The sequence below is a fragment of the Camelus dromedarius genome, chromosome 29, assembly GCF_036321535.1.
Source record: "Camelus dromedarius isolate mCamDro1 chromosome 29, mCamDro1.pat, whole genome shotgun sequence".
In the NCBI taxonomy this organism is placed as follows: domain Eukaryota; kingdom Metazoa; phylum Chordata; class Mammalia; order Artiodactyla; family Camelidae; genus Camelus; species Camelus dromedarius.
In genome coordinates this window covers 13,251,281-13,272,446 of record NC_087464.1, presented here as the reverse complement: position 1 = coordinate 13,272,446, position 21,166 = coordinate 13,251,281, and the positions used below count along the sequence as shown (strand labels likewise).

The 21,166-nt window shown below is 40.7% G+C and overlaps 1 protein-coding gene across 16 annotated transcripts in view; it reads right to left on the bottom strand.

The window, feature by feature from the left end:
* Positions 1-21,166, bottom strand: part of AKAP13 (A-kinase anchoring protein 13) — a 291,739-nt gene that overhangs the window by 84,913 nt on the left and 185,660 nt on the right. For 15 of the 16 annotated variants that reach the window (XM_031440520.2, XM_064480556.1, XM_031440522.2 and 12 more), the window contains 2 exons: positions 6,345-6,420; positions 1,011-1,147 (listed from right to left, as the gene is read on the bottom strand). In XM_031440520.2, coding sequence (XP_031296380.2) covers positions 1,011-1,147; positions 6,345-6,420 — 213 coding nt within the window. Of the gene's footprint in view, positions 1-1,010; positions 1,148-6,344; positions 6,421-19,862; positions 20,105-21,166 lie in introns of those variants that run through there. The other variant, XM_031440525.2, reaches the window with a different exon arrangement.

Genomic DNA, 21,166 nt, shown 5'->3' with positions numbered 1-21,166 from the left:
GTCTTCCCAAGGGCCTGTGCAAGACCACGAGCCCCAGGGGAAGGACACGGCGGAGACGGGCTCAGGGAGGCCAAGCAGGCACACGAGCGCCGCCAGGCAAAAATGAAAGGGAAGCGTCTGAAGGTGCATTCACAGGGGCTTAAATACATTTCAGACCAGGATCCCAGAACCCTAAGCTTCCACTCTTCGAGCGGAACTTGCAAACCCAGCATCACCATGCTGCCCTGGAGACCCTAATTCAGCCACTAATGCAAACGCTCTCTCCAAAGCCATCGTGAAGCCTCATACGGGCGTCTTCACAGCTGCCATGTCTCTGCCTCCTCACCAGCTCTCTAGGAAGACAACCACTCGTGGCACATGACTGAGTACCATCTGCTGAGCCTGCCGTGGGAAAGCCCTCTGCTACTCTTAGGAGACAAATCCAACCTTGCTGCAACTAGATACAAACGTAAGCAAGAGAAAGCAAACCGCCTGCATCCCCCAACCCCTCACAGACTCAAATCGTATGAAAACACAAGGTGATTCATGTGGATGGGCTTGGCTTTTCACTAGGGAGAAAGCTTGGGTTCCTGAGCGGAGATGTGGAGAGTTCCAATTAAGCAGACTTGATGAGGAGGGGTGACGTCATCAGGCTCAGCGCTGAGCTCCAGGCCGAAACACATTAATCAGAAATGACTCTACAGTTAGTTTACACACATCACGTCATACAGTCTGAGCTGTGGTCTCTTTCTGCCCACTGAGAAGTAGTCACCATCATCTGATTTAATTCAGGAACTTCCATTTCTTTAGGCTCCAATGTGAGCTTCAAAACCTGCATGTCAGCAGCCATGATTCTACAGAAAATAAAACGGCCAATGCCTTTTTTTTAAAGCCCAGCAACCTGGAGCTTCATTCTCTGAAAGGGAGCATTTACACTCCTGTAAGATCACATAAGAGCTGGAGAGAAGCGCTGGAAGACTCAGAGGAGTCACAGTTTACTGGCAGGAGTCACATCCTGAGGCAAACAGTACCTTGGAGAAGATAAGGCTGTCCACTTCTTCACCGGGTGAGTGAAAGAGGTCAGACTCACTCCCAGATTCTCTTTTAAGTACACCTTGTTTTGAGGCACACTCTCTGCCCAGTCCAACATCCAGGAAGCTTTCACAGTCTGAAAAAGATTTATTCAACCGCTGCTTTAAAAAATTCAGTTTCTTTTCATTTCCACAATCAGCCCTTTAAATCAACCAACCCCTTCACCCCTCCCTCCCTTCTAATATTAAGAAGCTTTAGGAAACAATCAAATTAGTTAGCTTTCAAATCAGTACTCTTAATTTTCTGCTACAGTTACTACAGGATAACCATGAGTTTATAACACAAATCATAGGTAGAAAAGATAAAATGATGATACAGAACCATAATTCCACCTACATTTAGGTGTTTAGAGGGTAATATTTTCTTCCTGGTAGCTAGAGAATTTTTTTTTTTCTTTTGCTACAAAAACCACAAGCTCTTTATTAGGAAACTATGTGATAGACTTTGTGAACAATTTCTGTTTTGAAACTTAAGTTCTTTCTGGAAACCTGTTACTTTATCAAAATAGTGAGATAAAAGACAAAGAGGGAGGGAGCATAACTAATAAACAGAGCCGTGTATTAAACTTACAGGTTCTATCAAGTAACAACAGAAGTGCAATTATTTAATTTCTACCTTAAATAGATCTGACATTGAAGGAATAATGTGAAGAAAAATGTACCATCCAGAATCTGTTTTCAGTTCAACAACTAGGATACAGACTCTGATGAACCAGACACAGGGGGCCTTGACAGAAAGATCACACTGGTACACCAAGGGATTCAAAGACTTAGTATATTTAAATTAGCAAAGTATTTAACACATTTTCTCCTTTAACTCTGTAAAAAGGGACATGTCATCTAATAGCAACAGACATAGTGAAACCAAGAAAGATATCAACCTTCCTCAAGAAGTTTTGAAGAGCAAAGCATTTTCACTTAGCATTTTAATGTGTGATCTGGAAAAACATACAGGTATGCTTATCAAATCCTCAGGTGATACTAGGTGGTGAGGGATAGAGTAGATAACCTGGCTACCTAGTAGAGGTTTTGGTTGAAAGCAAATTCAAGAGGAGCTGACAATACAAGGAGATGGCAAAGCAAACAAAACCACTAACAGCTTTAGGGTCTATTAATAGACGGTGTACTCAAGTCCAAAATGGGGATAGTCCAACCAGCATGTGCCAGATACACTGCACCTATATGATTCTGTTTGTCCCTAAATAAACTAAATACAGTGACTGACAAAAATGCACGCATGGTAATGAAGCCACCTCAGTGGAAACACCTGAGATACATTCAGGTGGCAGAGGCGAGGTGCTTCAAGAAAACGTGTCTGAGGGCAGCTGCAGATCTGCTCTGTGAGGTTCGAGAGGGAGAATGAAGCCTGAAGAGTGGAAGCTTCACTACAACAGGGCCTCTGGGCAATGGGCTGGCAGCCTCATAAAGTCATGAGTCAGTTCACCAGAAGGGCTGAGGGCTGGAGCAGAGGCTGAGTGGGTGTGGCAAGAGGTTTTGAAAAAGTTGTCTACACAGAAGGAGGAAGTGGAGATTGGACTAGATGACCCCTAATATCTCCAAATTCTTAGAATCTATGCTAAGGCAGAGAGAGTGAGAGAGTGAGAGAGAGAGAGAGAGAGACAGAGAGAGACAGAGAGAGACAGAGAGAGACAGAGAGAGACAGAGAGAGAGACAGAGAGAGAGTGTGTGTGTGTGTGTGATTATTAATAAAAAAAATTATTTGCCCTGTAGTAGCCAGGAATTTTAAAGGAAGAATCAAAGAGGCACTGCATTGATACAGGTCATGAATCACCTGTCAATGAAACTACCTCTTTTGGGGGGGATAACTCAGTGGTAGAATATATGCTTAGAATGCACAAGGTCCTGACTTCAATCCCCAGTACCTCCATTAAAAACAAACAAACAAATTACCCCTCCCAAACAAAAAACCACCTTTTCTATTAGTTAGGCATTTGACTAGATACTAGGGATTGTCCAAATAAAAAGAGACGTTTAATGTTGGTGTGTGTGCTGAGGTTGGGTGGAGTTTACAATCTTGTAGTAGAAATGAACATATTAAGAGGTTACTTTCGACACAGAAGTACATGAAGGATGCTGCAGGAATCGAGGCAGGGCCAACATATTACCTTGAAAATGTTCCAGTTAAAGAAAAAAGTGACCTTAGTCTATTTCAACCTTGGTTCAAACTCCTTCTGAGTGTGTTAGTTCAATGGAATAACCCTTCCTTTAAAAGACTGGAACGCATGGGTATTCTGGAGGGTTTTTTTTCCACATTTCAGACTATGTACTAACTTAGGTGGAGTTGGTGGGTGTGATTTTTCTACTTGTTCCCCCTCTGTTTCCCCACTTGGAAAAATCAAAAACTCCACTCCGTGGTTGAGGGGAAAACAGGGGGGCTGGCCAAGAAAAGAAAGGGCTGTCACAGCAACTATGCTGAGCTGCTAGCCGTCCAGCTGGCAGTCAAATAGACCACGTCCAAATTCCAGACTGGAAAACAGAGTAGCTCAAGACATTCTAATGGAAAATTCACAGGGAAGATCCAGACTCAGCCCTGGGAGGAATACCTCACCCAGAAAATAAATCCAAGCCAGCACTCCAAGGGACCACAAACCAAGAACGGGATGGGAGTTTGCTGCTGTGACACAATGTGGACTGTTGAGCTGGGGTGCAGGGGAGAGTAGGAAAACAAGGAATAAGGGAGAGAAAAGGACCTTAAGCCATTATAAAACTCCCACATATGGAAGGGGGGGGGGGTCCTAAGGCAAAGGTAATCTACATCCCATGTCAGACGTGTCAGCAAGTTTCCAAAGTGAATGCAATGTTTCCTTCTTCCTATGTGCCCCCTTCCTAATGAATAAAGTGGAGCAGCAATCAAAAATACAAACAGGAACAACAATCACTGGTTTTAGAGTTAGACTGATGTGGCTTAAATCTAGATCTGACTACTTATAGCAAAAGGATCCCAGGCAAAAGTAATCTGACCCTCTAAGTCTCCATTTCCATAGCAGTGAAATGGGGTGATTCACACCTCCCCTAAAATAGTTGTAATGACAGTTAGAAAGGGTTTATACATATAGTAACCAGAACTCTGTCCCTCAGCACACGGCAGGCATGTGATAAACATGCCTAATGGAGTTAAGGCTTCATTAACCTAACGTGTGATCTGACAAGTATCCAGTAAGGACACTACACCTTGAGGTGGGCCAGTCCCATTTTATGGCCCATATATAAATCTGTCTGACTTCTGTGTTCTGAGCCACTTGCTTTTTAAAAGTTAGCAACATGTGCACTTTTAAAGTGCTATCTAGTTATTTGGGTTTAAATTGTATATATGCAAACAAATTACAGTTGAGGAAGGGTAGGAAAACTTACCAGCAGCACGCTCACTGGGCTTTGCTGAGCCATGCTAATCATAATGCATCTGTACTTATTTGTATTTAAATAGGTGTGTGTTCATCCAGAATTGAAAAGTATGCAAAGTGATTTTAAAAGTTATTATCTTATTTAGTCTATAGTGCTCTCTTGAGCTATGCTTAAAAGTAAAAGAAACCTGCAAGACTGAAAGTACCTAGAATTCACCTAAATAAATCAAACAAACAAACAAACAAACCCCAACAACAAAACCTATGCCTAAAAATCACAATCTCAGGTCTGAAGTTTAGAAGCGTCAAGATCTTGGATTCTGTCTGCTAAACTGAGGTTTAAAAAGAACCACCCTAAAAAGACCAAAGTCTTCTGGGGCTGGGGTATGGAGGAGGTCAACAGAATTCAAGATTATGCCCTGGGGAAAAAACACAGGGGTTCAAAATTCATTTCTTTAAATGAGTAAAATAAACTGCAGTATGTGGAGAAACTTCCTATGAATATTCAAATTGTGAGGCAACCTCATTTAACCTTTACATGGCAGACAATTTCACTGCTTAAGCGGCTGGGAGTCATTACACTTTCAGAAAAACCCTCATACAGCTTAAGGAACCAAAACATGGTAAGTAGTAAACTTTCAAGTAGAAGATTCTAGGGGACTAGACGAGAAGAAGTGTCAGTTAAATCTGTGAACAGGGTCAATCTTATAATATTCGCAGACCCTAAACACAACTACAGCATAATTCCTTTACCTCTTTCTCCATATGACAGAAAAATAGGGGGGAAAAAAACATCTCTTTTTCGTGTTTGCATCCAACACTTCCTTTGGTTGAGAATCAGTAGGAAACTTCTCTGGAGGTAGAGGATTTGAACCTTTTGTCTTAAAATTTACTACTACTGCAGGACATCCACAGCCAAACTGTTTCTAAAAGGCTAGTGAACAAGGGCTCAGCAATTCTTAGAGCAAGTCTGTAAAAACCGGGCAAGTTCACAGAGGTTCTGTTGGGTAAAGCATTAACTCAAGAGCCCAGAAACCACCAGTGTCCACGTAGCAGTTCAGGGACAACCTACGTTGCTCGCTGTGTCACTGGGACCACTCCCCCAACTCCCTGCTGCCTCAGGGAAGGCCAGTAATGCTCCAGGGGTGGGAGACAACAGAGCACACAGACATTAGGGAACGGCCCTTACATCATAGTGAATTAGTGGCTAAACTTGGGTAAAAAGTTAGGACTCCTAACCAACCACAAATTATGTGCTGTGTCATTAACAAGCAAGGTATTAAGAGCATTTTACCCTCATCTGATGTTACTAATACCTCATGGGTACTTAAGGAAAGACTCAATTGCTGACAATACTTCCAAAGATTATGGTTCTCAATCTTGGCTACACCGCAGAGGAACCAAAGGAGCTTTAAAAGATTCTGATGCCCAGGTCACACCCCAGGTCAGTTAAATCACAATCTCTAGGGGGAGGATTCACAGTTCAGTATATTTTAAAGCTCCCCAGATAATTTCAATGAACAGCCAAAATTGAGAGCCACAAGTTTAGTCCTTAATAATACATATTTATAGCTTTGTCATACTAAGAAAACTTTATCACCTGTACATATATGCAAAGGACGTATGCCTTCACAGGTGGATTAATAAATCATAAAGCCACACGTGAAAACTTACCACTAAAATGGAGCTTAGGTAATTATATTACACGTGTTCATTTTCAACTGTGAGACAAAACGCCTGCCGACTCAAATCACATACACCCCTTTCTTGTGATTTACCCCATTAACATGCTAAGGAAGGACAGATCTCCAAATCAAACAACCTGTTATTAGAATGGGACTGTGGCTCTAGAAAATGGACAGTTTGGATGCAGTTATTCAAACAAACCGGAAGTTGGAAAATCCCTGCGTACCTGGGCTCTGCGTGGGAGCCAAAAGAGATGCTGCATCAGGGCACGGCTCAATGGTACACCAGCTTTCTCGGTTTATCTGAAGGAGAAGAAAAACAGAATGAATTTCAGACAGTGAAGTAACATGGGATGGTTCTATAGCTCCTGCAGGTATGTCTACTGCACCAGCACGCCTATGTTTTCCTCTAATACTTTATTGCCAAGCAGGTAACACAATGTCAGAACAATTTTTTTTTTTCAGAAAACCAAGTCAACCTATACTCAATTAAGGCTTTAAAGAGACTGTCAATAAAATTTAGGCATATAAAAGCAAAGAGGAACATCATGGTGCAGGCCAAAGGTGATATAAAAAAGAAAAATAAGTTAACCAGCGAAATGAATCAAACACTAAAATAGATATTTGACAGCTGAGTTTGCAAGCCAGAAAAATGCAAAAATAATTCCTAGTTATTCAAGAATTACTAACACTGGGTATTAGATCAAGAATTCTATGTATATTACCTCATTTAATCCTCACACTAGCTCTGAGGAGTCTGTATTATCTCTATCCAAAGACTAACTAGGCCCAGAGGAGTTGCTAAGATAATAAATTGCAGGACTGGCAACGGAACACAAATCTATGTGACTCTAAAGCATATTAAAAAGCAAACACAGCCCTCTGAAATATTTTTTTAAATTTAGCCATCACAACTCCCAACCATCTAAACATAACCTACTTTTATTAGTTTAAAAATAATATAATTTTTATTAGTACAGCAACCACTTAGCACACACAAGGTCCTAGGTTCAATCCCCAGTACCTCCTCTAAAAATAATTAAGTAAACCTAACTACTCCACCACCAAAAATAATATAATTTTTAAAACTATCATGAAAAAACTTGAAAAACATTATCAATCAATTTGATTTAGCCAGCAAATACTGAGCACTTCACCCAACAATAGCAGAATACACATTCTTTTTAGTGCACATGGTATGTTCACCAAGATGGACCACATTCTACAGTATAATACAAGTCTCAGATCTGAAGATTAAAATCATATTAAGTACGCTTTGACTACCAGATTATCAAATTAGAAACCAAAACAAAAAGATAGCCGGGAAACTCCCAAATATTGAAAAATTTTTTTAAAAACTTCTAAAAGAATCCATGACTCAAGAAAGAAATCTTAAGGAAACATAAAATATTGGAAAATACTTCAAACTGAATAAAAATAAAAACACCAAATGTAAAAATTTGTGAGATACAGCTAAAAGAATGCTTATAGCAAATTTATAATATTAAATGCCTATATTAGAAAAGAAAGGTCTCAATTTAATGATCTAGGCTTCCACCTTAAGAACCTAGAAAGAGAGCAAATTAACCCAAAATGAATATGATAAAACAGAGCAGAAATCAATGAAATAGAAGTAAGAAAAACAATAAATTAATAAGCTCAAAAGCTGGCTCCTTAAAAAGACCAATGATACCAGTAAAACTAATAGACTGACCAAGAAAAAGAATTCCAAGCTATAAAATACCAGTACCAGGAATTAGAGGGGAACATCATTACAGATCCTACAGACACTGAAAAGGATAATACAGAAATATTATGAAGAATAAATACAACAAATTAGACGAAGTGGAAATATTCCATAAGAGACACAAACTACCCAAACTCATTCAACAAGATACACATAATCTAAACATCTCTAGTCTATTAAAGACATTGGATTCATAGTTGAAACCCTTCCTATAAGGCAAACTCCAGGCTCAGATGGCTTTAGATGTGAATGTCACTAGATACTTAACAAAGAAATAACAGCAATTTTACACAAATTCTTAACAGAAAACAAAGAAGGAACAACAAATAGCTCATTTTATGAGCCTAGCATCACCCTGACACTAAAACAAAGACATTAAGAAAACCATAAATCAATATCCTCAGAAACATAGTAGCAAAAATCCTAAACAAAACTAAGAAACTGAATCCAGCAATACAGAAAAATGATAAACCTTTCATGACCAAGTTTACCGCAGTAACATTTGAAACATGGCTTAACATTTGAGAATCAATTTATTAACAGTCCAAGACCCACCACAAACTGATGATTATCAAGAGATGCAGAAAAGAATTTGGCAAAATTCACCATGTGTCCATAATAAAACTCATAGAACACAGGAAACAGGAAATTCCTCAACCTATAAAGGGAATCTATTAAAAAAAAAAACCCTACAGTTAACATCATACTTGATGGTTAAAGACTAAATGACTCAATGCTTTCACTCTGAGATCAAAAAACAAGGCAAGAATGTCCACTCTCATCACTTTTATTCAATATTGTAGCAGAGGCTGTAGCCAATGCAGTAAAGCAGAAAAAGAAACAAAACGCAAAGATCTGGAAAAGAAGTAGTTTTACTACTTTACTCATAGGTGGCATGACTGTCTATGTAGAAAATCCTAAGGAATCTACAAAAATACTACTAGCATAAATGAGTTTAGCAAAGCTATGGGACAGAAAGTCAACATACAAAAAAATCAACACTAATTCTATGTACTAGCAGTGAACAGTTAACAATTAAAATCAAAAGTAATACCATTTACAATAGCATCAAAAAATAAAATTAGGCATAAATTTAAGAAAATATGAGCAGACTTGTACTCTAAGAACCGCAAAACACTACTGAGAAGAATTAAAGCAGGCTTAAATAGAGGCACCATGTTCATAGCTCAGAAAACTCAATCCTGTTAAATTGTTAATTCTCCTGAATTCAACACTACTCGATTTCAAGATTTACTATAAAAGCCATATTAATAAAGTCAGTGTGGTACTGGTATAATGAGAGGAATACAGATCAACAGAACAAGAGAGAATCCACAAATAGACCTTCACAAATATGACCTATTCATATTTGACAAAGATGTCTAGGTATTCCAATGAGGAAAAGAATAGTTTTTTGAAGAAATGATGTTCCAATAATTGGGTGTTCATATGAAAACAAATAAAAATCTACCCCAAATCTCAAACTTTGTATCATCTATAAAAACAAACTCAAAATATCAAAATGTTCAAGCTAAAACAACAAAACTTCTAGAAGAAAACATAGGGGAATGTTTTTTGTGACTTTAGGTTTAACTAGGCAAAGATTTCCTGGCATACATAAAGGAAAGCATGACAGAACTGATAAATGTGACTTCATCAAAATAAGAAAAAAAATCTGCTCCTCAAAAGACATTGTCAAGAAAATGAAAAGGCAAATCACAGACTGGGAGAAAAGTATTTATAAAACATTTATCTGCTGAAGGATTGGTAACTTAGAATATTAAAATATAAACCAACAATAACAAAAAATCTCTCACGATGCCGTAAGACAAACAACATGCTTTTTAAATAGGCAAAAGACTTGAACATTTCATCAAAGAAGATATATGAATGGCAAATAAACACAGGAAAAGATGCTCAACATCATTAATCATCAGGAAAAAGTAAATTAAAAACACAAGGAAATAACAGTCTACATCCGTTGGATCGTTAAAACTAAAAACTGCTAATTCCAAGTGTTGACAAAGATGGAGAAACTGACACACTGATACACTGCTGGGGGAATGCTATATAGAGCAGTCACTTTTGAAAGCAGTTTAACACTTTCTTATAAAGCCAAAAATAAACTTACATATAACACAGCAACCCCACTGTGGTATTTACCCAAGAAAAATCAAAACATATCTTCACACAAAGACTTTTACTGGAATTTTCATAGCAGCTTAATTCATGATAGATAGCCCAAACTACAAACAGCCCAGATTGGCTAAATGGATAAACAATTCGTGATGCATCCATTCAATGCAAAAGACTCACAATAAGAAGGAATGAACTACTGATACAAACAACATAGATGAATCTCAAGATCATTAGGCTAAATTAAAAGAAAAAAGCCAGATAGAAGGACTACCTGCTTTACACAATACTGCAGAAAAGGCAAAATTAGTGATTAACAGGGACTGGAGGAAGAGACTGATGGCAAGGGGACAGGAGGGAACTGTGGGGGTGATGGAAATTTTCCTATTATGACTGTGGTAGTGATTACACAAGTTAAACATTTGTTAAAACTCATCAAATTGTGAACTTAAGGTCAGTTTTATTTTATGTAAATTATATCTCAATAAAACCGAAAAGAAAAAAACATACCCCCAAAATAGAAGTATGATCTATGCTTTAGTTTTTGAAACTCACAAACACCTTAACATTATAATCCTCTAGTTCCTTTAACACAGCAATAGTCAGTGGGTAATTGAAAATAACCTAAGTAGGAGTATTTAAGACGAGGTAGGTCCACAGTGCCAACTGCCACTGAGAAGTCAAAACTGATTAAAAAAAAATAAAATAAAAAGTTACTGAACTGGGCACCTGTGAGGTTTATGGTGACTTTGGAAAGAACAGTTTTAACAAAATAGGTGAGATCAGAATTAAAACTGTAAAGCATCTCGCTATATTTTAAAATTCATGGTACTTTCAAGTTTGAAAAGTCCTATCACTTAGATTTGAACTTTTCCTGTCCCTCAAGGAGGCATGCTGCAGTTTCCCTGAGGAGGGCACACCCTCAGTGAGGCTAGATTTAGGGACAGCTACCTTCGCGTGTGAATTATACTGCACTGGTAGTTTTATCTGCACAAACGACAGTCCGCTTGTTGAGAACAGAAGCCCATCTTTTATTCTATGGGTCTCCTCAAAGGGTAGATGGTAGATACTTAGTGAATAATCTGAATTCATCATCTTCAGTGATTTTACAGAGAACCAGAATCCGGGAGAACCTTTAGGATTCACTCTGCCTCCCTCTACTAGATCCATTTAAAAAAAAAAAAAGAGGCCACAGAAGGTGAAGAGACTTGACAGAGTGAGGACCCAGTTTTCCTCACTTCGGTCCAGCACTCTTTTCCCACCCCTACAGTGTCTCTTCTTGTTCTTAACTTTGTCTCAGAATTCAACAATTGTTTAAACAATTTTTAATAGCAATATCAAATTGATTAAGTCTGGCAAAGTATATTTAACAGCTTTGGAGAAAATTTGTTGGAAAATAGAGTCATTGTTTAATTTAGACAAAAATATTCAGAAAACAAGTATTATCATAATGAAACAACTAAAATGTGAAACTGTGGGTGCCAATTTTTTGAATATCAAAATGCTAGAACTGAAAGAAATGTTTTTTGTTTGTTTTGGCTCTGTCTACTTCTGGGAGCCTGTGTTTTCAATCACTAACAGTTAATTAACAGTCACGTGCTACAAAGACTGTCTCTAAGTATACAAAAAAACTTCAGGAAATCTGGCAATGATGCAGCTCCTTCTTCGGAATTAGGACTCATTTACAAACATTTAAAAGTAAAACCAATATTGAAAAATATTAAGATTTCAGGTAAGTCAAAAGACTTCCTCACCAGGAAAGGATGGGGAAATCTAGCATGAGAAGTCTTCCTAAAGCTATCTTGTTGATCTATCCACACAGCTGGCTGGTCAGCTTCTATAAAGTACCCACTTTTAGGAAAGAAACGGTGTTAAGGTATAGCAACAGTCAGAAAGAGGATTAAGACCCGATCCTGACGACAATTTGCACAATAGGTCCCACAGTTTACAAGTATGAGGAACCCTTGTTTAAAATGTCAAAGGTTACATCTGCCTCCATGTCCCAGGATGACAGATGTATGTAAGCACATGGGTCTATGGATTACCAGACTCAGTGAAATAACTCCACAAACTGTGGACCACAGGCTGGGAGACACCGATTAGTTTGTGAAATATAATAAACACCTGAGTACCTGAAACCCACAGATGTAAGGAAGCCCCTAGGATGAAGGAAGATAATTTCTGGTTCGGAGATTTGGGAAAAGTTTAACAAAGCTGGTGGTACCTCCAAGGGGTACACATGCTCAAGGGCGAGATGGCAGAGCAGGGCACTCCAGCCACACGAAGAAGAGAACAGGCAAAGCAGGTAGGAGGCTTCAGAGGTGGAGCTCATGGCCTTTTCTGGCCCAGACGCCTTCAAGAATCTGAGGGAAGCCATGGCTCCCTTACCAAAAACATGCATGTGTGTGTCCAGTCAGTGGTTCCGGAGCACACCTTTATAACGCAGAGTAGAGGCTTTTCCTTAGATGTTTTTGAGAAGCACAAAAAGCCCAAAGGTGTTCAGAAGTATAAACTGAGGAAATAGGAGATATGGCTACAATAAAGAATCTAAGCTTTATTTTCTACCAAGAGTGGACCCTCCCCTCCTCAATTATATAAGAAAGGGAATGGGGAAAAAAATCGATATTATACTAGGAACATAACTCTACAAGCGTAGAAACAAAGTGGGATGGTGGGGAGGAAGGAAGCGTGGGGCATCTGGGACACGAAGACCAGGTAGGAGGTGCCTAGGCTGCTGGAGTCTGCAGGCGGGGGGTGGGGGGTGCTCTGGACACAGAGGCAGCAGCAGGTCAGTGAGCTGTACAAGGGGCAGAATCCACAGAAATAAGAGAAAGAGGGACCAAAACTCTACAATTTAACAGATACAGGAAATCCAGAGGAGAGGATGGCGATGCATTGTCTTTGACTATGTTGAGTCTGAGGTGTTAAGATGCCTTTCAAACAAAGTTATGGGTCTTGAGAGAAAGGTTGGAACTAGCTTCATCTGACCTTGAGTAACAGGTGAAAGAATGTGTGAGCGAGCGGAGGCAGGACACACCAAGAGAGAAGACACTGAAGGCAGCGTTCGTGTTAGATAACACATGTCTGCAGACGGAGTAGCCTGGAAAGCTCATACGAACTGGCTTCTTACAAACATAAATAGCACAAAAGTGAGTATGGACTAAGGAAATGCAAATAAATCAAAACCACAGTGAGATACCACATCACACCCATTAGGGTGGCTATTAAAAAAAAAAATCCAACAACAACGGAAAACAGCAAGTGTTGGTGAGAATGAAGAGAAACAAGACCTTCGTGCATTGCTCTTGGGAATGTAAAACACTGCAGCCACTGCGGAAAACAGTAAGGTGATTCCTCCCAAATGGAAGCACAGAATGACCACACGATCCAGCAATCCCACTTCCAGGTATGGACCCAAAAGAACTGAAAGCAGGGACTCGAACGGGTACCTGTATACCAATGTTCACAGAAGTCCTATTCACAACAGATAAAAGGCGAAAACAACCCAAATGGCCGTCAGCAGATGAACGGATAGACAAAACATGGTATACACATGCAGTGGGATATTATTCAGCCTTAAAATAAGGAGAGAATTCTTGACACATGCTACAACATGAACCCTGAAGACACTATGCTAAGTGAAATAAGTCAGTCACAAAAGGACAAATGCTGTGTGACTCCACTTACATAAGATACCTTTTGTTGTCAAATTCATAAGAGACAGAAAATAGAATGGTGGTTGCCAGGGCATAGTGGGAGGGGAAAACGAGGAGTTACTGTTTAACAGGTACAGAGCTTCAGTTTGCAAAGATCAAAGCATTCTGGAGATGGATAGTGGTGATGTAACAGTTGCAATCAATATGAATGTACTTAAGGACACTAAACTGTACACTTAAATGTGGTAAATGTCACATTATGTATATCCCCCCTTGCAATTAAAAAAAAGTGAGTGTGCAGCAGACACAGATAAGCAAGCTTGTTTAGAGAAAAGGATTTAGGCAGAGGGAGAGCTGGTAATCTGGGCCAGATGCTACCAATCATGGTCAATGCCATTAACCCGAGGACAAACTCCTGAAGCACGGAGTGTGGAAAGAATGTCAAAACATGTATCAGCATTTTCAGCCACATCCCGTACACAGTGACACAGCGCCAGCAACACCAAGCAGATCGTGTTCATGTGTGAAGAATACTGTGCTTACTGTGTAAGAAGGCTGTTTCAGAGATACAAACTGGATTATGAAACATCTCTCCTCCTTCTGTCCTGTTTCAGAAGTACTGACGTGACAGATAAATTTGCCCTCATCTCAGTTTTATTTTTCCAGCAACTCCATCGTTTCTCACTCCCACAACGAGACAACTCAAGGGCCACGCTACGTGGCTCCATTTGAAACATTTGCAGTGTTTGCCATGAGCTGAATAAAATGCCAGGCCCTGACTATACACATAGTAACACATCTGTTCTCATGTTAGTCTCTTTTCCAGAAGGTGACCTCTGAGACTCAGGTTCCTAGATTAATGGATGATGACCTGGTTCTTCGTAGTATCAACACTCTCCCTGGCCAGCTCCGAGACTAGGCCTGGCAGAAGATTCTGATCACCAAAAGAATGAGGAGACACAATAGAAAGAAACGACAGTGTTGAGATGACTAATTTGAGATTTAAGAGAAAAATTAAGATAATGATTATGAGCTGCTCTATCCAGGTTCTGCCCTATGAAATCTCTGAACTATTAGCAAAATACAGGATTGGCAGACGACTGGATGGGTAGGAGAGGGACTAGTTCAACACGAGTCTGAGATTTTGTTTAGTAAGTAGCTAGAAATTAGGAAAGCAGAGACTTTGCCATTAAAAATCCATGTCTTTTGGAGGAGTAAGTTACCAAAACCCACTTTCTGGCTCTGACTCCATTTATGACTCTTTAGCTAAAAAACAAACTCAGTCCTTTGTTCATGTTACCTCCATGACAACCAGATCACGGACACTACCAATATTCAACACCAAAAGTTCTGGTGAGTAATAGTGCATATGGAACGTGGGAAAAGAGGAATTAACTCAAAAGAAATGCTGACCCATCCAGGTTAACTTTTCATTCCTGTCACAAAGCCTGGGACCCCTTGTGACTATCTAAACTGCACCCACGTTGTGTTCCCATTAGTCTGAAAATAGAGTCGGACATATTTTCAGTGGAGAGGGAATTGCCTTTTGTTTTTGGCAGAGTTTCTGCTACTGTTTATATCTGAACATCCTAATAATACAGCTCATGGTTACACCCAGCCTTCCCAGCCACTGCCTGTATTTACTTCCTCTGCAACTGTCTCAGGAGATCCAGCCAGAGTTATAAGGCTGAACAAAAGGAAGCAAAAACCCCACCATCCGGACATGGAAGCCAACACTTGAGTCAAAGTCTCTTCAGATTATAACTGAGCAGACAGGCATAGCTGTCTTTAATCCTTAGCCCGCTTATGTCTTTTGTTTGAAGCAGCATGGAAGTGTCTAGAGCAAGTAAACTTTTTAAAGGATGTATATTTCTCTGGAAAGTGACACCAGAATTAAAGACAAGTTACTCCTTCTGCACTCCCCCTAATGAGGTCAGGTAGCCTGCCTGACATCGTGGATGGGGAGGGGGTCATCCTCCTCTGTAAATATTTTCACTCAGTGCACACAAAACATGGCTGCAAATCTTTCAGCCATTCACATGATACTGTGAATTACTAGCTACAAAGCATGCTCTCAATAAATCATCAGTAACAAGAAGAATCATGTTATTACTAGTAGGTAATATTTTTCCAGGTACCCAAAGTTATAAAGTTAGCAAAACGGAAATGGTCCCTGGACTAAAATCGGTTTAAGTCAGCAGTCACCCCTTCTTTTTGGTCCACTGGATTTGCAGCAAGTTTCTGATACCTGGTGTCCCCTTGTGCTAAGAGTGGTCTCTCACACATGCCACCGAGAGTTGGCTACTGAACCGCGTCAGACAGAGACCTATATCTATCACTCTCTAACTTGTGAGGGCAGTGCTAGCTTTCCGAAGGATGCTGAGGAAAATGAGCACGTTGATACCAAAGGGCCTCTGCCAACAATTAAAACTCTTCCTTACCCCATTTTGTGCACATGATTCACAGTTACCAAGCACTTATCATAAGGGCCAGAAGTCATATATGCATTGGAGGGGGTGTAACCAATATGGTGAGGAAGAGAAATGTGTATGTGTGTACTGGGCTGGGGGATACACAAGTCAATGAGCAAGGAATACTGGCAACCTATGCCTTATTATTTAGGGAAAAAACAAGGAGATAAGATTTCAGAGGCTTTTAGGGGTTGATGATGGGAACCAAGAGCTGATCTGAGGATGAGGACCAATGCACCCAGCCTTTGGGAAATCTGATGGGAGGGCTCTGATGCACAAAGGCTACTGTGAGACTAACCGTACAAAACTGACAAAGGGAACAGATCAGAATGCAGAATAAGCCAAAGAAAGTACAGGTACACAGCAGAGGATGAAAATTTTGAAGCGCATCTACGGTGAATCATTAGGGTGCCAATGGGAGGGAACGGGGCTGTAAACGTGAAATATCAAAGGGAGAGGCTCACAATCTAAATTGTGCCATGATTGCCGTAATTCATCTTTGTTCTTATCCCAACCTTATCAGTACATTAAATACCGTTTACATAACATGATCCTTATGAATCCATACTTACAAATCCTAAAAGATTAATTCATTCAATTAACAAAACTTATTGAACATTTAATATGAATTAGGGACACTGTTTTGAGTGTTTAGACATACTGAATAGAGGTAAAAATGACAAGCTCCTTAGTATAAAAAGCAAACTTCCACAGACAAAAGGGGAGTGAGAACATATACATATTCACTTGAGAACTGAGGTGGTGTATACATCCAATTAATTATGTTTTTAAAACACTGATTAAAGACACTGAAATTCAATATGGAATATACTTGGAGAACACCTGTAAGTGATTTTAAAAAAAGAACTGTGGGGGAAAATCTGTTAAAAATTGTGTGACAAAATGAATTTAGATGAGCTGTGCACCTGTCAGCGTTGCAGAAGAAATTCCTGCACTGGGAAAGACATGACTGAGGTAACTTCTAAGACTTTTGCCAATATAGAAAGTCTAAGACTTAAAAAAAAATATATTTAAATAAAAATTGATATACACATTGATAGAATAAAAGGAACTGGCTGACTCAATGCGGAGGTCTTAGAACAGCAAGAAAAAGTATGAGCTTTGAAAACAATCCGGCCTGGGGTTGCTTCCTATTACCTACTACGTATGAGCTGTGAGAGCTTCGGAAAATTACTGACTATCGAATCTGTTTTTCCATATGTAAAATGAGACAAAGCTGGGATTGTAAAAACTAAATGCCTGTATCTCATATCCATCCACTTCTTCCCACTTCAGACTACAAAACCACTTTATCATGCCCCGACTACCATAATGGCAGCCTAAGAGCCTCCCACATGCTAGAATGATCTTTTAAAAACACACACTGGGAAGTAACGCATCCAAGCAAAGCAAACCCCTCACCATAGCTGTCAGGGCCCGGCTCTTCTAGGCCCCACTTACAACTCCACCCCTACTTGCTCACTCGGCCCTGCTCATCCTTTCCTACCTCAGGGCCTTTGTATCTGCTGTTCCTTCTCCCTAGAACACTTCCCTCAATATAGGTGGCATCTTTTTATCCCCTGGAGAACAATTTTTAAAATGTCAGAACCTCAGAAATATCTTCTATCTGAAAGAGATCTTCCCATGACTTCCTATACAGCACACTTCTTATTTCTATCAAATCACTTATAGTAATTTGTGCTTTCTGTTTCTCTACTTACTGTGTGTCTTTAAGCAGTCCGACAGCTTTAAAGACCTGTGTGCCCCTTGGACCAAGCACCACATCTGGCACTGAAGAGGCTATTAATTCTCCTTCAGGGAGTCGATCTCACTTTCTTCTCTTTATCTCCAAAGCAAAGAAATTAGCAACAAGCTGACTTCTCTCATTTCAAACTGGAAACAGGGCATTTTCAGGATTCCCCATGTTTACTTATTTTCTGAGAAGTAAAGTCTTCTCTATTGAAAATCTTTCACTTTGCAGTAGGCAGTACGGTGCAAAAAAAGAACATACAGGTTCATCTAAAAAGACTGTCTTTTACTGGCTGTGGCCTTGTGAAAAAAAATCACATCACTCAAGTCTTTCTTATCCCTCACCCTGGCTCATGAGAACCCTCAAACTCTTCATATGAAAACAGGGGGAAACGGTTGCTGCCTGACAAGTCGGTCTCAAATGAAATGCTGTATATGGAAGTGTTGTGTTAAAACTGTGAAACAGCTCCTTTCAGTCTAACAAACCTGTTGCTGATTTAGCTCTACTCATACAGGCTTCCCTGTGCTGACAGAGCAGAGTATCGCACATTTCAGTACGATTTCCCATGCACCATGTTCCCTGTGGTACTTAGACTGAGATTTTCTACCCCCCCCCCACTTCTCCTTTCTTTTCCCCCCAGAACAAGTGAAAGTCAGAATCAAGCAAATAAAGGGCCTAAAAATGAGGCTTTCCTAAATATATGAGGACAAAAAATTTTAAAACATCACTGTGATTTCAGAGCAGAAATCACATTTCATTGAAAATAAAATGAATAATATCTTGGATCAAGTTCAAAATGCCAAGTTACCCATGGCTCTCTGCCTCAGTCTGGCAAGTCAAACCACCACCCGACAGCGATTAGGAGGGACAATGGCGCCACTCCACCACAAGTTACAGCTCCTTCACCTACCCCTTGTCTGGCATGGTATTATTATTATTTCACTGGCTTTTGTGTCTAGCCTTCTGAGACATTTCTTGGCCTCAATGGACCAATGAAAAAAATTAGGGAGTCTCAAGTAATAAGCTGAATTGATAAATCAATACAAGAGCTGCACCATTTCCCTGACCAGGGCAGCACAATACTACTTTGCCGAGACTCCCCTGGCTCCACACCCTCACAAGTTCAGGTACTGAGGTTCTTTTGGCATCTGAGAAGCATTTGGTTGGCTTCCAATTTCCCCTGCCTTTGCCAGAAAACTGCTAAACTTCCAAAAAGTGCTCCCTGAGTTGTCCAACATTCCCAGACTCCGATCTTATGGCTGGTGGAGTCCTTACTAATTTTAGATTCAAGGATGCCTTCTGTGAGCAATTAGCTACTCAGAGTCCCCGCCCCCATCCTGCTTAGACACCCAACATCACTAATGGAGAAAACAACAAATACAGCTATCAAGAGTCAGAGGCTAGATCTGAAAAGCAGCCAAAAGGGCCACTTTGACTGTCTGGAGACCCTTCCAATGGAAATAAGCACCATCTATCTCTCTCTCCCCTAAAGAGCTTAAGTAGAGACAGCAGAAAACTACAGATGGAAACGACTCAGGCAAAAGACAGACTAAGAGACAGAGGCAGAAAGACTGACAGAGAAAGCTTCCCCGAAAGGAGGCCTGGAGTGGGGAGCAGAGGTGTGGAGATGTCAGGGGCAAAGGGACAGACAGAGTCATCTCAGGAAGGAGCACCTCTGAAGGTGAATTTCTCCCTCTGTGATTTTCAAGACTACGAGGTCCTCCTGAGCATAAGAATCCATTTTTTAAACAAGTAAAATGACACTGAAACAGTAAGTGGCTCAGTGTTGATGCTCAAGTCCCCACTGCATCTGTTCAAATATTCCATTAAGAACCCTAAAAATCACCAAGCCAACCCCCACTCCCCATGTTCACCTGCACACACCTCTCAGCCTTCCTCCCCATACAGGGTGGCCAGGGACCCAGCTCCTGGATTCAGACAGGGAAGAGCTTGAGCTTTGGGATGGGTGACGCGTGGCCCCTTACCTTCAGCAACACCACGTCCACAGTCCTGTCCACCTTGGAGATGTCACAGAGGCTGTAGCGCCTCTTGTGTCGTTCATACATTTTGTCCAAATGCAGAAGAGAGGAAACAAGGTGCAGGCGATGTACCCAGTGTCAGCTCGGGGGGCCAGTGCACACCTGCAAGCCCACAGTTCCAAGTTTCTCACGGTGAGCTGGAGGGAACTTGTGCCTTCCAGACTCCTCTATACAGAAAACCCTCAAAGGGTCAAAAACTGAATTAAAAAGAAACCAAGCAGAATCCCAACTCCTTGAACTGACTAAGAACTTCCTGGCAACTTCGGAGCACTGGGATGATGAGTTTACAATTCACAACATAAGCAGTAAGTGCCCCCGATGCTATACTTTGTGTAGGTCTTGACTGGAAGAAAAGCACACATCGTCTCCAACACTGGCCGTAACTCCAGTAGAAAAGCTAAGATTTAGCCGGCTGCGCATAATGGCTGGCACACGTGGGGGAGGAACCCCGTGCAGGCAATAAAAATCCAATATGTACTCCGTCGGGAAGCGAGAAGGAGAAGGAAAGAGACGACGTCTCTATTTCGAAGGAATGATAGGAAAAAATTATCTCATTAAATCCTCTTCTGGCTTAAAAAATAAAAACAAAAGACGTGAAAAATCAATTTTTCCTTTACAGAAAAAAAAAAAAGTAGAGGCTTGGAGATTTCTATTCAAAGGAGAGAGTCTTGAATCAGCCTTTTGCTCACCAGGCAGGAGGGCTTGGTCGTGATTTCAGTAGAAAATCTCTAATGACAGCAGAGTGAAAGGAGGAAAAAGACCACTCCCGGCTCCTTGCTCCCTCCCTGCTTGGGCACCGGCCCCTCCCCGCCCCAGCCCCCGGCCCCCCCTCTCAAGAACGTCAGCACTTGCCCTTTCAGCACTGCACCAGCAGCCTCGGAGGCTTGAAAACCTAATTGCAGTGGTGGGAGCATGATTCATCCACAGACGAAGAAGAGAAAAACAAGGCTTCCTTTTCCAACCCGCTTCCTCCTCCTCCTCCTCACACTGTCCCCTATGAAAAAGGCTCTGTCAGGCATTTCCAGATGCACCCCGAGTGCTTTGATGTGGGCAGCATGGTAATAAAGGCAGGGGTGTCATCCTGAACACCACAGACAGCTACAACATACTTATCTATTCCACGAAGTAGGGGAAACTGAAACTACCCAAGGCGCACACTGCATCTCCCTGCATCTCCCTGCCAAACGCAAGCCAGTGATTTAATGTGAGAAAAATGCTAGCCAAATATTTCAGGGCTCCGTCTCTGGGAT